Here is an 18,200-nt window from a genome sequence, read left to right on the forward strand (position 1 = left end):
TCCTTCTGCGTCACTTCCACACGAAAGGGGAAGTGCGATCTGAGGGAACTCGGCGCGGGAGATTACGTCACATTGTCTGACACCTTGGAATCTGGCACACGACAACTACGCCTCTGCCTGCCCAAATGAGGCCTCGCAATGATGACGTAAGCGGGAGGGAGGGCGTAGGGGCAGGGCTCCCAGACGTCGAGCGTCATTTTCAAGGAGGGAGGGGTGGAAGAGGGGAGAGGCGGAGACAAAGGCCTCGCGCCCGGACGGATGGGGGCGGAGAAAGGGAAGGCCCTTATGACACGTAAGGGGCGGGGCCAACCTTGCATTGGCGCGAAAATTTCTTTTTTTCAGGTTCTTTCTAGCTTTGCCGGCGGCATCGGGAAGGGCTAGCAGCGTTCTCGCAGAGTCGCGGACAGAGCGAGGGGCGTTAGAGGGTGAGCCTTGGGGCGTCCCGGGGTGTGGGGGTGAGATGGAAATCATTCCCCCATTATTTTGCAGGCGGGGAAACTGAGGCACGGGGAGGGGAAGAGAAGAAGGTTCTAGAAGGTGGGAGCTGGGAATCCAGAGTCCTAGTTGTACAGGAGGAAAACTGCGGGAAGAGGACTTCCTTCCTGCCCAGGATTCCAACCCGTTCATTTTACAAGGGAGGAAACTGAGGCCCGGGCACCCCTTCCCCTCCTAGAGGAGCGCCTTGGGGTGGAGGAGGGGCAGGCTTCTTATCAGAAGCATCCAGGCACAGCGCTGGGAACCGAGCCTGGGCTACACCCTCTGGAGAATCGATATTTTTGAGCCCATTCCTCGGGGCCCCTAAGCCTTAGCACTACCGGGGCCCCAGTCTCCCCACCTGGGTTAGGAGCTGCTTGGCCCCGCGCCCCTTCCCATCCCTAAGCCTCTGGCATTCCCCCCACGGTCACCACCTGCCCTGCTGCCACGTGTCTGTCTTGACCTCCCCACCTCTAACCCGAGGGAAGGCAGGCTTAAGCCTGCCTTATAGGAACTTCCATCCCCCACTGCCTTAGGAGGGGCAGCTCTCTACCCTGTGACCTCGGCTATGCCCTTTTTGAAGGACAATTAACTAGTTGGATTCCCCAACATTCCTTGAGTGCCTGATGTGTGCAGCCTAGGGTAGGCTTCCCCACTCCGGAGATTCCCCCCCTTCCCCATCTGCTCTGTGGGGATATAAGGATAAAGGAGGCCAGGGGCTACCATGCCTGTAGGCAAAAGGTCTGGATTCAGACACTTCCTAGCTCTGTGACTCTGGGTGGGTCACTGCCTACCTCTTACTCTTCTGTCTTAAGAGTAATAATAAGACATAGAACAATGTGTTTTGTTTTGTTTTTAAAGAGGATAAATTAGACTGTTGGGCATTTGAGCCTGGTTCTGGTTGATTTTTGGAAAGGCTAGATGACTCCCCTTAAGTTTTACCTACTGAGGATAAATATTTCTGCCTGAATTCATCTAAAACACAGTTAAGGAGGTAGCCAGGTGTCAGGGCAGATAGAGTACCAGGCATAGAGGTGGAAGGCCTGGGCTCAGATCTGTTTTCAGATATTTCCTAGCTCTGTGACTCTGCTCCAGTCACCAACACCTATTGCCCTTCTGGCTTAGAGAATTGTTATTGTTAGCTGGGAAAAAAACACGGAACTATTAAATAGTCAGAAAAGCCACTCTTTAATTAAGGAAAGGAGTTCAGTGCTTTTCTCAAGGTCTCCACACAAAATTGTGTGATAAACACATAATATGGAAATAAATTGTATAATCTAATGGAATTGTTTGTCACCTCCCGGAGGGGGGAGGGAAGGAAGAGGGAACATGAATGGTGTAACCTTGGGGAAATAGTTTAAAATAAATTAATTTTTAAAAATCTCTCAGTGATGGAACTGGTACACCCAAGTTCAGAAAGCCAATGAACCAGCTCTTATGGATCAGCTGTAGTCAGGTGGGAAACCTAGCTTTTACCGAGAGGATGCCTTCAGATTTGGCACACAGATGGGGAAACACAGGAAGGATCTCTGCAAGACCCAGTGTTACATTCATGATGTTGAGGCTGGTTGATACTCTGGAACGTCCAGGCTATAGCACAAAGACCTTTGCGGGAGTCTCTACCTAGTGCAAGACCCCAGGGCGAGTCATTTACAGTTGCTCCAGCCCCTAATGGGAAGAAATACCTGGGGGGGCTCCCATGCCATTGCAATCACATGACCCATCCAGGATGTACTTTTGATGTCAATCCTGCTTTTTTTCCCCCTCTACTCCCAACTCAGGTCCATAAGCCATGAGGAACGGCTACTTCACCAGGCTAAAGGCCAAACGAGATTATTCGTGGGTTGGCTATGAGGCCTACGACAGGAAACTTCACTACAAATTCTACAAGTAAGTGATTGGACTCTGTGGGGCTTTGCTACAGTCCCTGGGCTATTAGTCTGCCCCCAGAAGTGGACTTTCCCACCATCATGATTTTGTGGGACCATTTGACAATTTCGTGAGGCCATGGGGTTTTGCTGGGTGGGGAGAGTACAGTCAGGGGTTTTTGCTAGGTCCCAATATTATAGTCAAGTCCCCAGGCGTTTATTAACTGTCTGCCGTGTGCTGGGCCCTGTACTGAGCACAAGAGATACAAGGAAAGACCAGGGGCTTTTTCTGGTCCTCTTGGAGAAGGAAGGACTTGGGCTGAGTTTTGAAGGAAGCCAAAGGGAGGCAAGTTGTCAGTCCTTCCCCAAAGGAAAGGCTCAACTCTGTTTAGGGCAGATTTCTTTGTAACATAACATGGGGGGGGGGGGGGGGTATCCTTGCTTCTCCAAACAGGGGAAGCCCAGTCTTCCTGTCTTTTAGCCCAAGCTGGGAACACTATCTTAGAGGCCAGCCTGAGTGCTCTGAACTGAGCTGCCCACCACTCTTCACCCAAGCCATGCATCCCTTTGAATCTTTCTCTCTCTTGGAGGAGGTTCTTTGGGCAGGAAGTGGATCCCTCAGCCTTGCCTGCCCTAGTTTTTATCTGGCAGGGGAGGGGGGGGTGTCTTGGTGACTCAGTTGTCCTGTACTCCAATTTATTCCTGTGGTTGCTTTGCAGAAGTATTTGTGTGACATCTTCAGGCAGCAACGTCAAAGTCCAGGTCAATGTAGGGGACTTCGTGTTTGTGGAAGGGCATGACGATGACAACCCATATATCGCTAAGCTGATCAAGCTTTGCAGGGATGGTGAGTTCCTCTAAGAAATGCTTAGGGCAGGGGCAGGGCTTGGCCTCCCAATACCAGGCTTTCACCAACCCTCATTTGGTAGAAGTGGGGTTATATACTGGCAGGTAATGATTCCTGAGGGATGGGGTGTGAAGAACTGATTACTGCTACAGAAAGACTTGCAAGCAAATGCAAGAATAGAAGTTTGAAGACCTGACAATCAGGAAGATTCCAAAGAAGAATGTGGCCAGGAAGAAGGCAGTTTGAATAAGCTGGCCCTAAAAACTGATTCTCACTTCTTTCTTGAGACAGGAAGAAGCTGGCAGAGAAGATTGTCATTAACAATATTCCCCTTAAAGACAATTCAACCTTTACTTTCTTTATATTGAATTCATAATAGATTAGGGAAACCATGAATCCCCTCTACCCTATCTCAACTCTCTACCTTTTCTTCCTTCAAAATAAATCCCTTTTTTCAGTATTTTAAATTTTAGTGAAATTAGTCTGTTAAAAGCTGCTGTCAACTTACCAAGGCTGAATAACTGTTAAGACCAACAGAAGAACAGGAAGTGGAGGGGGGGGGAAGAGTGAGAATCCAGTCTCTCCTCTAGCCTTATTTCTTGGTGTTATCGTTCTAGCCCTTTACCTTAAATAACCTAGTTAAAGGAGCCTCCAATACAGAGGGAGGGAGGAACCATATAGACTAGGGCCTTGGAATCAAGAAAAGGGGACCAATTGGTTACTAGTTATAGACTGCTGATATGGGATAGGACAGAAAAGTGGTTCTCTGTAAATGAAGTAAAGGAATTGGGCTAAATGATTTCAAGAGTTCCTTTTGGCTCTAATGGTCTATAATTCAATAAATTGAAATGGTTTGGGTTGAATATATGAGGCAATTGAATGTTGGAAAGGAAAGACTGTAAAAGAGGAAAACAAGTAATTTGCCTTTAAACTTTTAGCCCTTACTTTCTGTCTTAGAATTAATACAGAGAAAAGCAGTTAAGGGCCAGGCAATTAATTGAGGCTAAGTAACTTGTCCAGGGTCACACCACTAAAAAGTGTCTGAGTTCAGATTTGAATCCAGGACTCCCTATCCACTGGCTCTCTATCCACTGAACCACTCACTTAGCTAGTCCTAAAATGCTTGTTTGTTTTTTATCTTTATTTTATGCCAATAACAAATTTATGCATAAGTTTTCCAAAGTTATTAAAATGTTTATTTGTTTAATCAGCAACAAAGGCAGCTAAGTTAGGTAGAGAATGGTGGGTTGAACGTAAGTCAGGAAGCCCTGGATTTAAATCCTGCCTCGGTTCCTATCCTACTCTGACCTAAGGCAAATCGTTTAACATTTTGGTCTTTTTCCTCATCTGAAAAATGGGGGAAAGATATGTGTGACTAGACTAAGGAGAAAAGTTGAGGGATAGAGAAGCAAATTTAGGCATGTTCACAGGGCCAGCATCACCTGGAGAAGAGGAAGAAGAATAGAGGATAAAGGCCAGATGTTTCCCTCTTGGCTTCTCAGCCCTGTTAAGTGAATGAAGCAATTTCTGTGGAAGGGCCTAGGATGAGGTCTTTAAGAGTCAGAAAGCTGCATGGTAGAACCTGGATGGAAATGAGGCCTTTTGATACACAAATGGTTTTGGCAAAGATACCTTCTTTGAGATGGAGGTGATGAAAGCTGGGCTGGGGAGGGACCAGGAGAAAGTTGGAGGTTAAGAACTGTTTACATGGGGAGTTATTAGGAGGAGCCAAAGAGGAGGGCTGGGGGACACTGAGGGTCAGTCCAGGGGAAGCTTAGGTCCCTAGGGGAAGAATTACTGACAAAGGAAAGGGTTTTAAATGGGAGGATGTGCAAGGACAGGCTCCATCCTGGGGGTTTAGAGCATCTTGGGGAATGGACATGCTAGTAGAACTATTGGGGAAGAGAGCCCGTGCTTTGTCTGGCTTCCATGGAAATAGGGAGCCATATTAGCGCGGGGCAGCCATTTGTTCTGACCAGGGTCAGCTCAGCAGGCAAGAGTCTTCCAACTAATGCCGCATTTTATATCTTTGAATGTTCATTTTGTTTTTGTCTTGATTTCTTTCTGGCTTCAATTCTTTCCAGCCTTAGATCTCTACTCTGGCATAGCTTGAGTGTCTGGGTATCTGCCATAATAAGCTGGAATAGACCTGTGAAAGTCGCCCAGCTCAGGAGTTCTTACTTTGGGGGGGGGGGGGGGGGGGCTGGTACTCCTCAACAGTCAGGCTGGTGCAGCCAGTGGGCCCTCTCAGAGTCATTCTTAAGTGCACAAAATAAAGTTGCTAAAAATATGGTTTTAAAAATCAAGTTCACTTGCTCCCTTTGCTTAGCCTTTACTGCTCTTCTGCCTTGGAACCAAGTCACAACATTGATTCTAAGATGGAAGGTACAAGTTTCTTTGTGTTTTTTTTTTTTAACTCAGAAACAAGCTCACAGACCCAAGCTAAGAACCCTTAGTATATTGGGGCTCTCTCCTATTTTACTCTTGGGGAAACGAAGGCCTAGAGAGATTCAGCGATGAGCACAAAACTAGTAGCGGGACTGGGATTCCTATGAGAATTTTCTGACTCTTAAATGTGACCATATTGTTATCCAAAAGGAAAACGGCTCCCCTGGGGGGCACTGGCTATGCCAGCCCACTAGGGCCATCACCACCAAGCGGGTAAATGTGGATTTCTCTCTTCTTGTTCAGTCTCTCCTGAAGATGCTGAGACCAACTCACATGCCATGGTCCAGTGGTTTATTCGCTTGAGTGAGATCCCCATCAGCAAGCGCAAGCTGCTGGGCCGAGAGCCTGCGGCCCAGGAGATATTCTGGTTTGACGACCCTCCCAGGGACATCAGTGTTAGGAGTATCCTTGGTCCAGTTCAGGTGAGTCTTTCCCTAAGCTCCGAGGCCTCCCTCCCAGGCTATCTCTGCCCCTCTTGACTTGGGTCATGGTGTCATGTGAGATGTGAAAAGTAGTGAGAGTCATCGCCTGTTTCCAGTGAGGCCTTTCTACCAGAGGCCAAGCGAAAGGGCCTAAAGTAGGTGGGGGAATGGGTTCATTTCTAGGAAGCTCCTGTTTGCGTCCTGAATTCTTGGCTCAGGCTGGCTGAGTTGGCCATTATTTATTCCTTCTAGTGCCCCAAAGGGCCTCATGGGCCCAGAGATGGAAAACTTAAGGTTGTCTCTAATCTAGCCAGCCCCTCGGTTTAGAGGTGATTTGGCTCTGTGAAGGGTAAGAATTCCAAGAAGAAGAGCAGTACACAAGGGATGTGTTTGTGAGACCATGGGAGATGAGTCTGGCGGACAGTGCTGGGTACTTCTTGGCTCTGTGACCTGCACAAGTCACTGAACTCCCATTGCCTAGCCTTTACTGCTCTTCTGTCCTAGAATTGATAAGACTATAAGAGGAAAGATGGATGGGTGGGTGGTGGATGGATGGACGGATAAAGATAGGGAGAGAGAGGAACTTCACATGGAGAGTCATTTGCTGTTGTGAGACGAAAGAGGGAAGTTTTATGAGATTCCACTTTGCCAGCTTCTTCCCCTCCAATCTCTGGTTGTCGGGCTCAGTCATCGTGTGCGTGTTTCAATCACGGTGTCCACAGATGTACATTTCTCCTGGTCTTGCCTTCTTTCACCTTTCCAAATTGATTTCTATGACTTGGCTTTAGGAAATAAGCTTTGTGGTGATGATGTCTTTGGGAAGAAATCCAGTGGGGGGGGGGGGGGGCACTCTCTTTTTGTTGTTGTTGTTGTTTCTCCTAATTCATCCTTTCTAACGCAGGTGGTGGCTCTGGCCCCAGAGGAGGCAATACCGTCGGGGCAGAAAGATGAACGGACGTTCTATGTGAAACTGTCCTGGGACAATAAGAATTTCCACCCCTTGGCCCCAGAGCTGCTCGCTGAGATGAAGAAGCCACGTGAGACGAGCCCTCCACGCAATGCCTCTCCCAGGGGGGCAGGAGCCAGGCGTGCCAGCACTGCGGAGCGGGGAATTGGACGGATAGAGTCACGGCATTCCATCTCCAAGTCCTGTCCCTCGCGAGAAATACGAGCTAGCCGGATCCCCAGTTCTTCCACCCCTCCCCGGGCTAGAAAGCGGCTGGACCTTAGCAGTAAGTCTGAAGGGCAGATATCAGTGCGCAAGATTGGGGCCAGGAACCTCTCTATTCCTCCCACTGATAGTTTCAACATATTTAAATGTTAAGTCGTTGACCAGCCTTAGTGCGATTTGTATGGACATCTCCAGCCCTGAGGTCGTTGCCTCTTGAATATTTTCTCCAGCGGATTATTGCTCTTCTCTAGTAATAATAATCTTCCTACTAGGAGGAGTTCTGGTTTGAAAATGAGGTAGGGGCCATTAGCAACAGCTTTAAGAAGAGGAGTTACCTTTCTGCCCAGTTTGCTGCTTTAAAGAGAATTGAGCAGCAAAGCCCACCCAACAGGAAATGTCGGCTGCTGGACCCAAGCCACTACTTTTGTCTGAATGATTTGGGCCCTGTAGGAGACTCCAGTGACCAGGCGCTTTCCCACTGTAAAATTCACCTTCATCTTGCAGCTGTTACTAGAGCACCCTCCTAAGGGATGGTGGGGCTTTGGTGCATGTCTCAAATTTCTCCCTACTTACTGGATGCTATCTCTTGGACCCCAGGCCCCCAGAGGACACCCTGCAAGTCTCCCTGCACCAGGCCCAAGTCCACCCAGCCTAAGCTTCCAAATAGTCCCTGTAGCTTTTCAGGACCAACTAAACGGAAAATGGCCTTCCCTGAGACCCCTTCGCCTTGTAAGAAGTCTCGGGCCAATGGTGGAATTCAAGCCCTTCCTGCAGCTCCAATAGAGGAGATAAGAATCGGTCCTCTACGAACAAGTGTGGAGGCAAGCCCTTCCATGCTCTTGAAGCCAAAAAGGTGAGTAAGGCCCGGAGTTGTTGCACAGCACATAGGTGGTCAGCAGGCCTGGAAGCTGGCTCACTTGTGCATGGCTTTCATTGAATGTATGGCTTTTGGAGCTAGCGAGTCACCTAAGCCCAGGAGGTCCCATCTGGGTTTCCCACACCAAGGCTTACTTTATCTCTAGAAGGTGCTTCTGTGAAACCCTGAGGCTCCTTTGTTCCCTGGCTGATCTCTCTTTGCAGTAGATCTATCAATGTATCTCCTGGGCTAGAGGAAGCCTGCCTAGGACCATTGATGAGAATGAGCCACCACTCATTGGGCAAGGGGCATCTTTTTATGTAAAGAGGACAGCCAATCCTTACCATCACTTTCTATACAGAGCCCAGGATTCAGGCTCTTCAGAGCAGTAGCCTTCTAGCATGTCCCTTGGCTGGACATTTCATTACAGCTTCTCTCTCAGTTTCCTCCTAAAATGAGTGAGGAGCAGGACACACCAGCTGATACCTTCCAGCCCTGAATCCTGGTGGATTGGGTGTATCATGTGCCATCCCTACTTTATGATGGGGAAATTGAGATTCCAAGACTTGCATCAGACCCTCATCTATTAAGTTTCTTTGCCTGGTTGGAAACCAGGCTGTAGATCCAGTTTGTCTTCTGCTGCCCAACACTGGCCACTGAAGACCTGGGGTCCTTATTAGAAGGGCAGGAGTAGGGAAGCTGGGTAGGTCAAAAAAAGGGCAAGAGGCATAGCAGCTGTTTAGGTGTCTTGCCTCTTGCCCAGGGCTTGCTGACCTTTTGGTCATCTGCACTCCCTCAATCCCCAGGGTAGCTTCCAGTGATACCTCTGTACTTTCTAGCAGGAGAGTCAAAAAGACTGAGGAGGACCAGACCAATAGCCCACCAAGGCACAGGAAACAGTTTCTCAAGTCCTGGAGAAAAACTAAAGAGTATTTAAGGTAAGGATTCACCTTTGAGGAGAAATGTTGCTTCTCTTCCCCACTGCCATGCCCACTCTGCCGTCTGTCTAGAAAACTCCAAGTGGAAGATCAGAGGTTGGAGGGGGTGCAGACTAACTAGTTCATCTGGTATTCAATGAACCCTGGCTCTTAGAGTCCCCTTTTGGCTCTGAATGCTGACTGCCTGAAGTCATGCCCTGCTCCCCTCCTTAGTACATTAGGGAACTACAGATGTGTCTCCGAAGATGAAGATGAATACATAGTGGAAGAAGAAAGCTCTGACTCTGACTATAGCACCGATGAGGAGGAGACTTCCACACCCCACAAACTCCAGAAAAGACAGAACATCACGGTTGTTGCCCAACACTCAACCCGAAAGTCTTCTGTCAAGACCACTCCTTCCAAGACCCCTTCCAAGACTCCTTCCAAGACCCCTTCCAAGACCCCCTCCAAGACACGTTGCAAGACTCCCTCTAAGACCCCTTCCAAGACTCCCTCCAAGACCCCTTCCAAGACTCCCTCCAAGACACGTTGCAAGACTCCTTCAAAAACAGTAAGGTTTTCTAGATACCTTTTCTGATCAGGCCTGTGTGGGCATCCATCCTGAGTCAGCCTCCCAGGGATGTGACCCTGATGGCAAAGGGTTCATTTATCTCAGGGACAGGAAACAGAGGCAGGAGCCCTAAAATTTTGAGCCAAAGCTCCTGTGAAGGTGCAGCTCATGTTTTAAGAGGCTTGTGGGACTGAAGCACAAGATGGTGGCTTGAGGCTAGATATCTAGACCTGTGCATCGTGGCAGTGAGAGCTGATGAGATCACCTCGAGAGAAGAGGGCCCAGGATGGCCTTTGGGGGAGGGGGATGAATGGGTGTGACACAGGGGTCTAGGGAAGGAGGCCAAAAAAGTAGTGAGATCAGGAGAGGTCCAAGAGAAAACCAGCCCAGGGCAGGATCAGTACCACAGAAACCCACCAGAGAGAGAAATTGGAGAGAATGATATGGAGGCTTATGACTTGGGGGTGAATGAAGTCTAGTGAAGGTTTCGTAAGGATGGAAGAGAGATAAGAGGGCTTGTGGACAGCAGAGAAGGAAGGAGAAAAAAACAAAGAATGACTGAAGGGACAATCTGCTGGAGAAATAGGAAAGGTTCAAACGAAGGACTCTGGGGGGATTAGCCTTGACAAGGAGGACCATGTCATTATCAGAGGCTAGAGAAGAGAGGAACAGAAGGATGATTTCCAGAGATTTTATGATAAAGAGAAGATGGAACTTGAGGACAGAGAGGCCTCTTTTCTTAAAAAATAAGAGGTGGTGGTCTTGAGGGAGAGGCCTGGGGCGAGCAGAGGAGCTTTGAAATGGGCTTGAGAATTAATTGGAGGCATATGGGCAGACTTGGAGAATTGAAGGGGAAGGGGAAGACCAATGATGCCATAGCCTAGAACTGGTGCCTGACCCAAAGTGGGATGGTTTGAGAGTTCAGGCCACCTTTTCCTTCCTGGAAGCAAGCAAATAGGCCACATTTCCCAAAGGCGTCCTTTCCCGGATGCAGTTAGCTCTTCAATTTAGAGTTCCTTCTCTACTTTATTCCTTCCTCTTTCCTATCACACCAACTTCAGGTGCTCATCTCAGCATGAGGAGGCCCATTGAAAGTCCTGACCCTGCCACAGGCTAATCCAGTGACCATCTGAAATGAGGGGATTGGACCAGGTGACCTCTAAGGTCCTTCAGGGGCTGATATTCTAAGCAGGAAAGGCTCTGCTTGTTTTGGCCTTTTCTTTGTGTCTGGATCTTGGCACGCTCCCTGGCATTTGGCGATTCTTCACAAGTGCTTGTTGACTAACCACCTGGTGTCTTTTTAGACCCTGCCCAAAATGGTGTAGAAATCCTGAGAGTTGAGAAAGTCAATGGAAGGTGTGCCCACAGTGTAGTCTAGGAAGGAAGAGTCCCCAGGCCTTTTGTTGGCTTAGGGAGATGTGGGTGGAAGGCCTCTGGTGCCTAAGCTGGGCTCCCTGTTGGTTGAGTGCATTGGCCAGGGTAGGCTTTGAGGTGCACTTTCTCCTTCAGAAACAACTTTCCCCTTCTTGCAGCCAGAGCTCCGAACCCCCCAGATCCGCAGGCGCAAACAGAAGGCCCAGAAACCCACCAACACACTTGAAGAGGCGCAGATGAGGTGAGTGACTGCAGGCCCTCTTTCAGGCTGGAAATGGTGAGCTTTAATTTCCACAAGGCAGAGAAATGGGTTCAGATCCTGACCATTTATTTGTGTACTGTGGGATGCAGGGATGGGGATAAATGGGCCAATGTTCTGAAAGTTCTGCCTGATTTAGGAAATGGGAAGTGGGGGGGATGGGGTAAGACCAGGAGAGTCAGAGGGATATTGTAGGAGCTGGGAAAGCAGAGATGAGGCTGGATGCCACAGCAGGTGGCCTTAATGATTCATGGTTTCAGGGTTTTCTTTTTTGTTTGTTTTTGACACTTTCTAAAGTCTTTCTCTTTTGCCTCCCCCAGGCTGCATGTCTCTTTTGTGCCTGAGTCTCTGCCTTGCAGGGAGCAGGAGTTCCAAGACATCTACAGTTTTGTGGAAAGCAAACTTCTGGACAGGACCGGAGGGTAGGTTACCCCGATCCTGCCTTATCAGGGGAGCCCAGGGAAAGCTGAGGCTGAGTTCTTAGACCTTGGGTGCAGATGAGGGTCGTCCTGGGACATTTGGCCCACATTTTCCTGCTGTGCATATACCACAGAAGAAGCATCTTCTCCATTCGAGGGCCTGCATGATGAACCAGTGTTTACGGAGGGAGCATCAAGGTGGCTTCAGACACTTCCTTGCTGTGTGACCATGGGCAAGTCACTTTAGCCCCTTGCCTTAGCCCTCTTCTGCCTTGGCACCAATACAGTCATGATTCCTAGGTGGAAAGTGAGGGCTAAAAAAGAAGACTTAAGCTGGTCTAAGCAATTAACTCTTTGCAAGGCTAACAAAGCTAACAAGAGGTTCCCTGATCAGTTCCTCTCTTTCTCCCCCTCTCATGAGTGTGTGCCAGTGCTGGCACAGAGCTCCGCCAACAGCTCCGCTTCTTATTCCAGGTGCATGTACATCTCCGGGGTCCCTGGCACGGGGAAGACGGCCATCGTGCATGAGGTGGTTCGTTGCCTGCAGCAGGCTGCCCACAAAGAGGAGCTGCCCTCCTTCCACTACGTGGAGGTCAATGGCATGAAACTGACCGAGCCCCATCAGGCCTATGTGCAAATCCTGCAGGTGAGCTCAGCACCGGGAGGGCCCTGGGCCTTGGGGTTCCAGCTGTGAAAGATGGCACAAAGTCAGGCGTGGGGGACGATGCCCTGAGCCATGTGAGGAGGGAGACGGGACGTTGGGCTGCTTGGGATGGGGGGAGTCTGACGTGGGCCTGGAAGGACTGGAGGAAACGGGACACGAGGCAGGAAGAGGGGCAGCAGTTGTTCATGGGGCTAGAAGGAGACTGAAGGAGAACCTGCAGGGGAAAAGCGATGCTGGCAAGTAGCCCAAAGCCAGGTGGTGGAGGCCCAGGGCAGCCAGGGAGACTGTTGCGCTTCCTTGGAAGCTTAGCTTAGTCAGATGGAACCTGCTATTGTCCCACCATGCTGGGGGAGGGTCTGGAGCCTGGGACTGGCAGCCCCCCACCATTTAACAGCCGAGCCTGAGCAGCTGCTTATTTTCCCACCCCAGAAACTGACCGGTCAAAAGGCCACAGCCAGCCATGCCGCCGAGCTTCTGCAGAGGCGATTCAGCCGGCCCGCACCCAGCCAGGAGACCACCGTGCTGCTCGTGGACGAGGTGAGGTTTGTGGGGCGGCAAGTGGTGGGGCCAGAGCCCTCCAAGGCTGGTGTCCGAGGCCGGTGTCCGAGCGGCAGCCGTAGTAACGCATCTCCTCCCAACAGCTGGACCTCCTGTGGACCCCCAAACAGGACGTGCTGTACAACCTGTTTGACTGGCCCACTCAGCGCAGCGCCCGGCTCGTCGTCCTGGCCATCGCCAACACGATGGACCTGCCCGAAAGGATGCTGATGAACCGCGTGGCCAGCCGCCTGGTGAGTTGGCCTCTCTGGGTAAGGGCTTCGCTAGTGTCCTGGTGCCGCTTCGATCTCTGAGCATCTGTCTTGGGTGATCCGTAGGGCCTCACCAGGATGTCCTTCCAGCCTTACACCTATAAACAGCTCCAGCAGATCGTCGTGTCCCGCCTGGAAGGCGTGAAGGCCTTGGAGGAGGACGCCATCCAGCTGGTGTCCAGGAAGGTCAGCGTTCTGCGCTCTCTGTTGAACAGTCCTTGCCTGTCACTACATGTGTGAGGTCCCGCCAGGGCCAGAGGAAGGGTCTGTCTGATCCCAGGAAGACATTAGACCCCAGCCGTCCCCGGGTTTGGGTCTGCAAGTCTGGTCTTTCCTGGTCACCTCTTGGTCTTCTCCTCCTCTCTTCCAAGTTAAACCTCCCCGACTCCTCCTTCAGCCCCTCTCCTCTCCCTCGGTGCCCTCCAGCTTGGCGCTGGCCGTTCTGAAATGGGAAGAACAGCACGGCTCTCCACCAGGCCCCCCTGCTCAGATGGCAGCCACCTCACTCTGAGCTCTGGCCAGTTGTCTCCCAGGTGGAAGCCATGCAGGAAGTAGAGCTCAGAGAGGAAGTCACTGGCGTTCCTCTCTGTTTAGAGTCTGTCCTCGGCTCCTCTAATACACATCCCCATGGCCACAGAAGGTCCAGAAGCTCTGCAGGGCCACGCTGCCTAATGGAGGCTTCTGAGTCCAGACGAGGCCCAGGGCCAAACTCATGAGGAAATCCTCATGTGGAAGTAATTTTCACGAAGGAGCCATCCGTCTGCTCTCTGCTGAACAAAAGCATGAAGCTTCTCCCCTGGCCTCGGTAGACCCACACAGCCAAGCCCCAGAGTCCTCTTGATTTTCAGAAACCCTGACAGCACACTCTGGCTTCTAGGTGGCGGCCCTGTCCGGCGATGCCCGGCGCTGCCTGGACATCTGCAGGCGAGCCACAGAGATCTGTGAATTCTCCAGCCAAAAGCCAGATTCCTTGGGCCTGGTCAAGGTGGCCCACATCCTACAGGCGGTGGAAGAAATGTTTTCCTCCTCTTACATCATGGCCATCAGGTGAGTCTGAAGACCTCTGAGCCACCCCCAGACCTTGGTCCTGGGGGAGAAAGAGAAGCCTCGTGGCTGCGTGTTCTCCTGCTGCTGCTCCTCACCAAACAGGACCTTCCCAACCACCTCATGCAGCTTCTTTTTTCGGCAGAGGACAAACCAGGCCCTCTGAGGCCTAGTGATTTGAGCTGGTTCCTCTGGGCCCAAACCTAGTGGCTCATTCCCTCGTCCTCTCCTTCCAGGGTTCTTGTCCTTGCTAAAGGGAGCAAGCATTTATTTATTAAACACCTACTTTGTGCCAGGCACTAAGTGCTTTACAAATATTCTCTTAGGGATAGCTAGGTAACACAATGGACAGAATGCCAGCCCTGGAGATGGGAGGACCCTCAGATACTTCCCAGCTGTGTGACCCTGGCCAAGTCACTTCACCCCAATGGCCTGGCCCTTAGGGTCCCCCAGCAGGCAAGGGTCTGGATTCTTCCTGACACTTAGACTCAATAATCCATCCACCTCACGACTTAGCTGCCTCCCAAGGGTTAACAGGACTGTAGCCAAACCAGAGAGCCTGTGGGTAATGTCCCCTGGACATGGAGCTGGACCCTCAGCCTGGTAGCGGGAGTCACCAATGTCTCTGTCTTCCTTTAAGGAATGCCTCCATCCTGGAGCAGGGCTTCCTGAGAGCCATCCTTGCAGAATTCCACCGGTCAGGACTAGAAGAAGCGACACTTCAGCAGGTGGATTTGGCTTTGGGGGTCGGGGAGGTTGGGAATGGAAGGAGGGTAGGCCTGGGCCCACCTCTCTGGGGATCCTGGTCTCCCTCTTGCCCCTCGGAGGCAGCTCACCTCTGCCTTCTGGCTCTTCCTCCAGGTCTACCATCAGCACGTGGCCTTGTGCAGAATCGAGGGTCTGCCGCACCCCACAGTGTCCGAGACCATGGCTGTGTGCTCGCGCCTGGGCTCCTGCCGCCTCCTGCTAGTGGAACCCAGCAGAAATGACTTGTTACTGCGCGTACGCTTGAACGTCAGCCAGGACGATGTGCTCTACGCACTGAAAGAAGAATGACAAAGCCAGGAGAAAAGACATAATTTATTACAAATTGTTCTTTTTTTAATTTAGTTTTTATTTTTTTTAAACATGGGGAATGTGTTCATGCTGAACAGAAATAGTTTTATCATGTGTCTAAAATTTTACATTAAATAAATATTTAGTTTTCATCTAACATGGAGCTTTGGGGTGAGTAACCTGATTTAATGTTGGCACATCAGCCACTACAGCCCCCTAAAGGCTCCTTGGCATGACCTCAGGTGGCAGGTGACTGCTTCTGTTCAATTACGATTTTAGTCAATTAGAAAGGGAGGTGATGGGACAGCTCAGTGAATAGAGATCCAGGCCTGGAGATGAGTGGTCCTAGCCTCAGTACCTTGGGTAAGTTACTTCACCTCCGTTTCCTAGCCATGACTGCTCTTTTGCCTTTGGGACCACTACACAGTAATGATTGTAAGAAGGAAGGTGAGGGAGGGTTTTGTCCCTTTTCTAAAAGGGAAGGAAGGGGTTGATATCTCAAATATCTGGAGAATTCCTAAAGTCACTGGGAAGGTCATCAAGGTGAAAGAACTCTGGGTTAATGGTCAGTTTTTAGGGGAAGATAGGATCTGGTGCTTTCTACTTGTTCACTGGGTGAATGAGACACCCGCCCTGCCCACAGGAAGCTTATCCTTGTCAAAGAAGAAAACTGATCAGTAAAATCCAGGGAATACCCACAAGCCAAGCCAGGTTAGTAAGGATGAGTCTAAGAAGCAGCATGGTGAAGCTCGCAGCCACAATTACTCCAGAAAAGATCTAGGAAGAGTACCAGATCCCAAGAATGATACAGAAATCCAAGGAGAAATAAGAGTGCAGCATTTTCCACACCCAGATACCTAGAACCTGGGAAACTGATCCCTTGGGTCCCATTGAAAGACTGCCATTCCTGGCCAACCTTAGAATCTTTAAGGGGCAACACCCATGGCCCAGAAGCATCAGAACCTCACGATACAAACCTTATCCAAACAAGTTCAGTAACATCTGATGCTTCATGGCTCATTTGGGGTTTTCTTGGCAAAGATGCCAGAGTGGTTTGCCATTTCCTTCTCCAGCTCATTTTACAGATGAAGAAACTGAAGCAAACAGGGTTAAGTAATTTGCCTAGGATCACACAGCCAGGACTTGTCTGAAGCTGAATTTGAACAAGACCCCAACATTCTCTGTGGAGGTTCATAGAGCCTGGTCTAATGCAGGAAATGAAGCAGAGGGAAAAAATGAGCAAAAAAGGATACCAGTGGAAAAGAGCTTTTCTAGAGACAGCAGTGCCCAAGACAAATATAGGAGAAGAGAATAACTCTCAAGTAAGCCTCAAAAAACAGAGCTTGGCCATAAGATAACCTAGAACTGAAAGGAATTATGGGAATATTTTTTTAGTTAAGAACGATACTACATGTTGCAGCCAGCACAACATAAAAGATCAGGGCAAGGTCCTAAACTGCAGGGGAACTGTGGACACAAAATGTGCAATTTAAGAAAAAAAAAAAGACTACAACCCAGTATTGGGTTCAGAGAACATTTCACTTGCCTCCCTGAGGGGCTTTTATTAGCATATCAACACATTGATTATCTGATTGATAATAAAGAGTCCTGTTGCAGCTTGGTTAATGACATTTCTATTATAGTCAAAGTTCACTTTTTAAATGTCTGAAATGTTTGCTAAGGAAATAGGAAAGATGGAAGAAAGAAGATTCTTGATGGAGAAGTTCTAGAAGACAGTAGGTGATTGCTACTATCTATTGTGAATTTCAAAACTATTTCCACCCTAATCAGACAGTTCTTTAGAAGATCTGATTTAGCTATTTCCTGATCATTAACAATAGAGATACTTGAAATAACAGGATCAGATCTTGGGGAAACTACATTTCTCCTCCCTTCTTAGTTTAACAAGATTAGGAAGGTCTGTATTAAACTCAAGATTTAATTATCTGAGAAAATGGCCTTCAACAGACATGTGCAAAAAAAGGACAGACCTCTGGGCTGTCCTAAGTCAAGCTTGAGCCAGTGGCATTGGCACAGGTGAGACGCAGGAAGTTAGGTAGAGAACAGCCTCTGGAGTTCTCAGTGACTTCCTGTGGAGAGGGTTAGAGTTCAGTTCCATCCTGGAGCTTGAGCTTGGAGGAGCCCCACAGACAGTTTTTCTTCAGACCGGTCACGTGAGTGATAAGGACCGACCCCTTTCTTTGCCTTGGCTTTCCAAGGCCTTAATGCCCACTTTGGCTCAGCCTGAGCCAGAGTGGTTCTGAGTTAAACTCCTTTCCTTCTCTCCCTCTCTATCTCCCTCTATTTTCTTCCTCCTATTGAAATTAAATCACCATAAAATTTGGCAGCTAACTTGAGTATTTTATTATTTGAGATTCAACCTTTACACTATTTAGAGGGGAGCTTTTGAAATGTAAATTCCCATGTTGGTTGTAAGGATAATCAAAAGTGCCAGAATGGTCACTGTTTGGAACTGCAGAAGTTTCCTAGATAATCTGTTGAGCAATGCCAGATTAACCTAGTCAATATGGTAGAGACCCCACTAATTGTTTTTTCCATTGAAGGTTTGAACATTTATTAAATAACCCTGTGAGTTCCTGATAATGGCCACAACAAGAAAATAGCCTTTACAATATCTTGTTTAATATGGGGCCTTGACCTTTGCCATGAGGCCTCAGTGTGGGCATTTCAGCATCCCAGGATTGGTTAGCATTTATGTTCCCCTCACTACAAATAAAATGAGAACTCTAGAGGAATTAGGAAAAAATGAGTATTAGAAATAGAAATGCTTGGAAGGAAAAGGACAGCTTAATTCAAAATGTACAAAACCTTCCTAATAAGCAAGAAACTGAAACAAGAAATAGTCAAGTCAATGCATCATGTCAAAAACAACTCACCTGGGGAAGAGGTAAATGAAAGATAATTTGGAAAACTTGAAAACAGGATCTAAAAGTGTAAATTTAAAAGGGTTATATATGGAGAGGAGGAAGGAAGATTG

At 49.1% G+C, this 18,200-nt stretch overlaps 1 protein-coding gene across 5 annotated transcripts; it reads left to right on the top strand.

Annotated features, from left to right (window-relative positions):
* The first annotated feature begins 16 nt into the window (after positions 1 to 16).
* ORC1 (origin recognition complex subunit 1) lies at positions 17 to 15,359 on the top strand. 5 transcript variants are annotated; one of them, XM_016429770.2, is made up of 18 exons: positions 17 to 146; positions 343 to 425; positions 2,256 to 2,364; positions 3,062 to 3,189; positions 5,881 to 6,059; positions 6,961 to 7,291; positions 7,828 to 8,083; positions 8,893 to 9,024; positions 9,238 to 9,577; positions 11,110 to 11,192; positions 11,531 to 11,632; positions 12,104 to 12,275; positions 12,723 to 12,830; positions 12,935 to 13,084; positions 13,169 to 13,288; positions 13,980 to 14,149; positions 14,787 to 14,874; positions 15,008 to 15,359. In XM_016429770.2, the coding sequence occupies exons 3-18, from the start codon at positions 2,267 to 2,269 to the stop codon at positions 15,200 to 15,202; spliced, it is 2,652 nt and encodes an 883-aa protein (XP_016285256.1). In that variant the 5' UTR covers positions 17 to 146; positions 343 to 425; positions 2,256 to 2,266; the 3' UTR covers positions 15,203 to 15,359. The 5 variants fall into 5 exon arrangements, with proteins under 5 accessions (XP_016285256.1, XP_007480229.1, XP_007480231.1 ...); XM_007480167.3 differs by having other exon boundaries at positions 8,926 to 9,024; XM_007480169.3 differs by having other exon boundaries at positions 8,929 to 9,024.
* The last annotated feature ends 2,841 nt before the right edge of the window (positions 15,360 to 18,200 follow it).

The sequence above is a fragment of the Monodelphis domestica genome, chromosome 2 (genome assembly GCF_027887165.1).
Source record: "Monodelphis domestica isolate mMonDom1 chromosome 2, mMonDom1.pri, whole genome shotgun sequence".
Classification (NCBI taxonomy): domain Eukaryota; kingdom Metazoa; phylum Chordata; class Mammalia; order Didelphimorphia; family Didelphidae; genus Monodelphis; species Monodelphis domestica.

Excerpts from the sequence above, each read along its gene's own strand:
- ORC1 (XM_016429770.2), top strand. The coding sequence starts at position 2,267 with ATGAGGAACGGCTACTTCACCAGGCTAAAGGCCAAACGAGATTATTCG. Across the intron at positions 7,292-7,827 it reads AAAGCGGCTGGACCTTAGCA|GCCCCCAGAGGACACCCTGC; the intron begins GTAAGTCTGAAG and ends CTTGGACCCCAG. Across the intron at positions 13,289-13,979 it reads TCCAGCTGGTGTCCAGGAAG|GTGGCGGCCCTGTCCGGCGA; the intron begins GTCAGCGTTCTG and ends TCTGGCTTCTAG.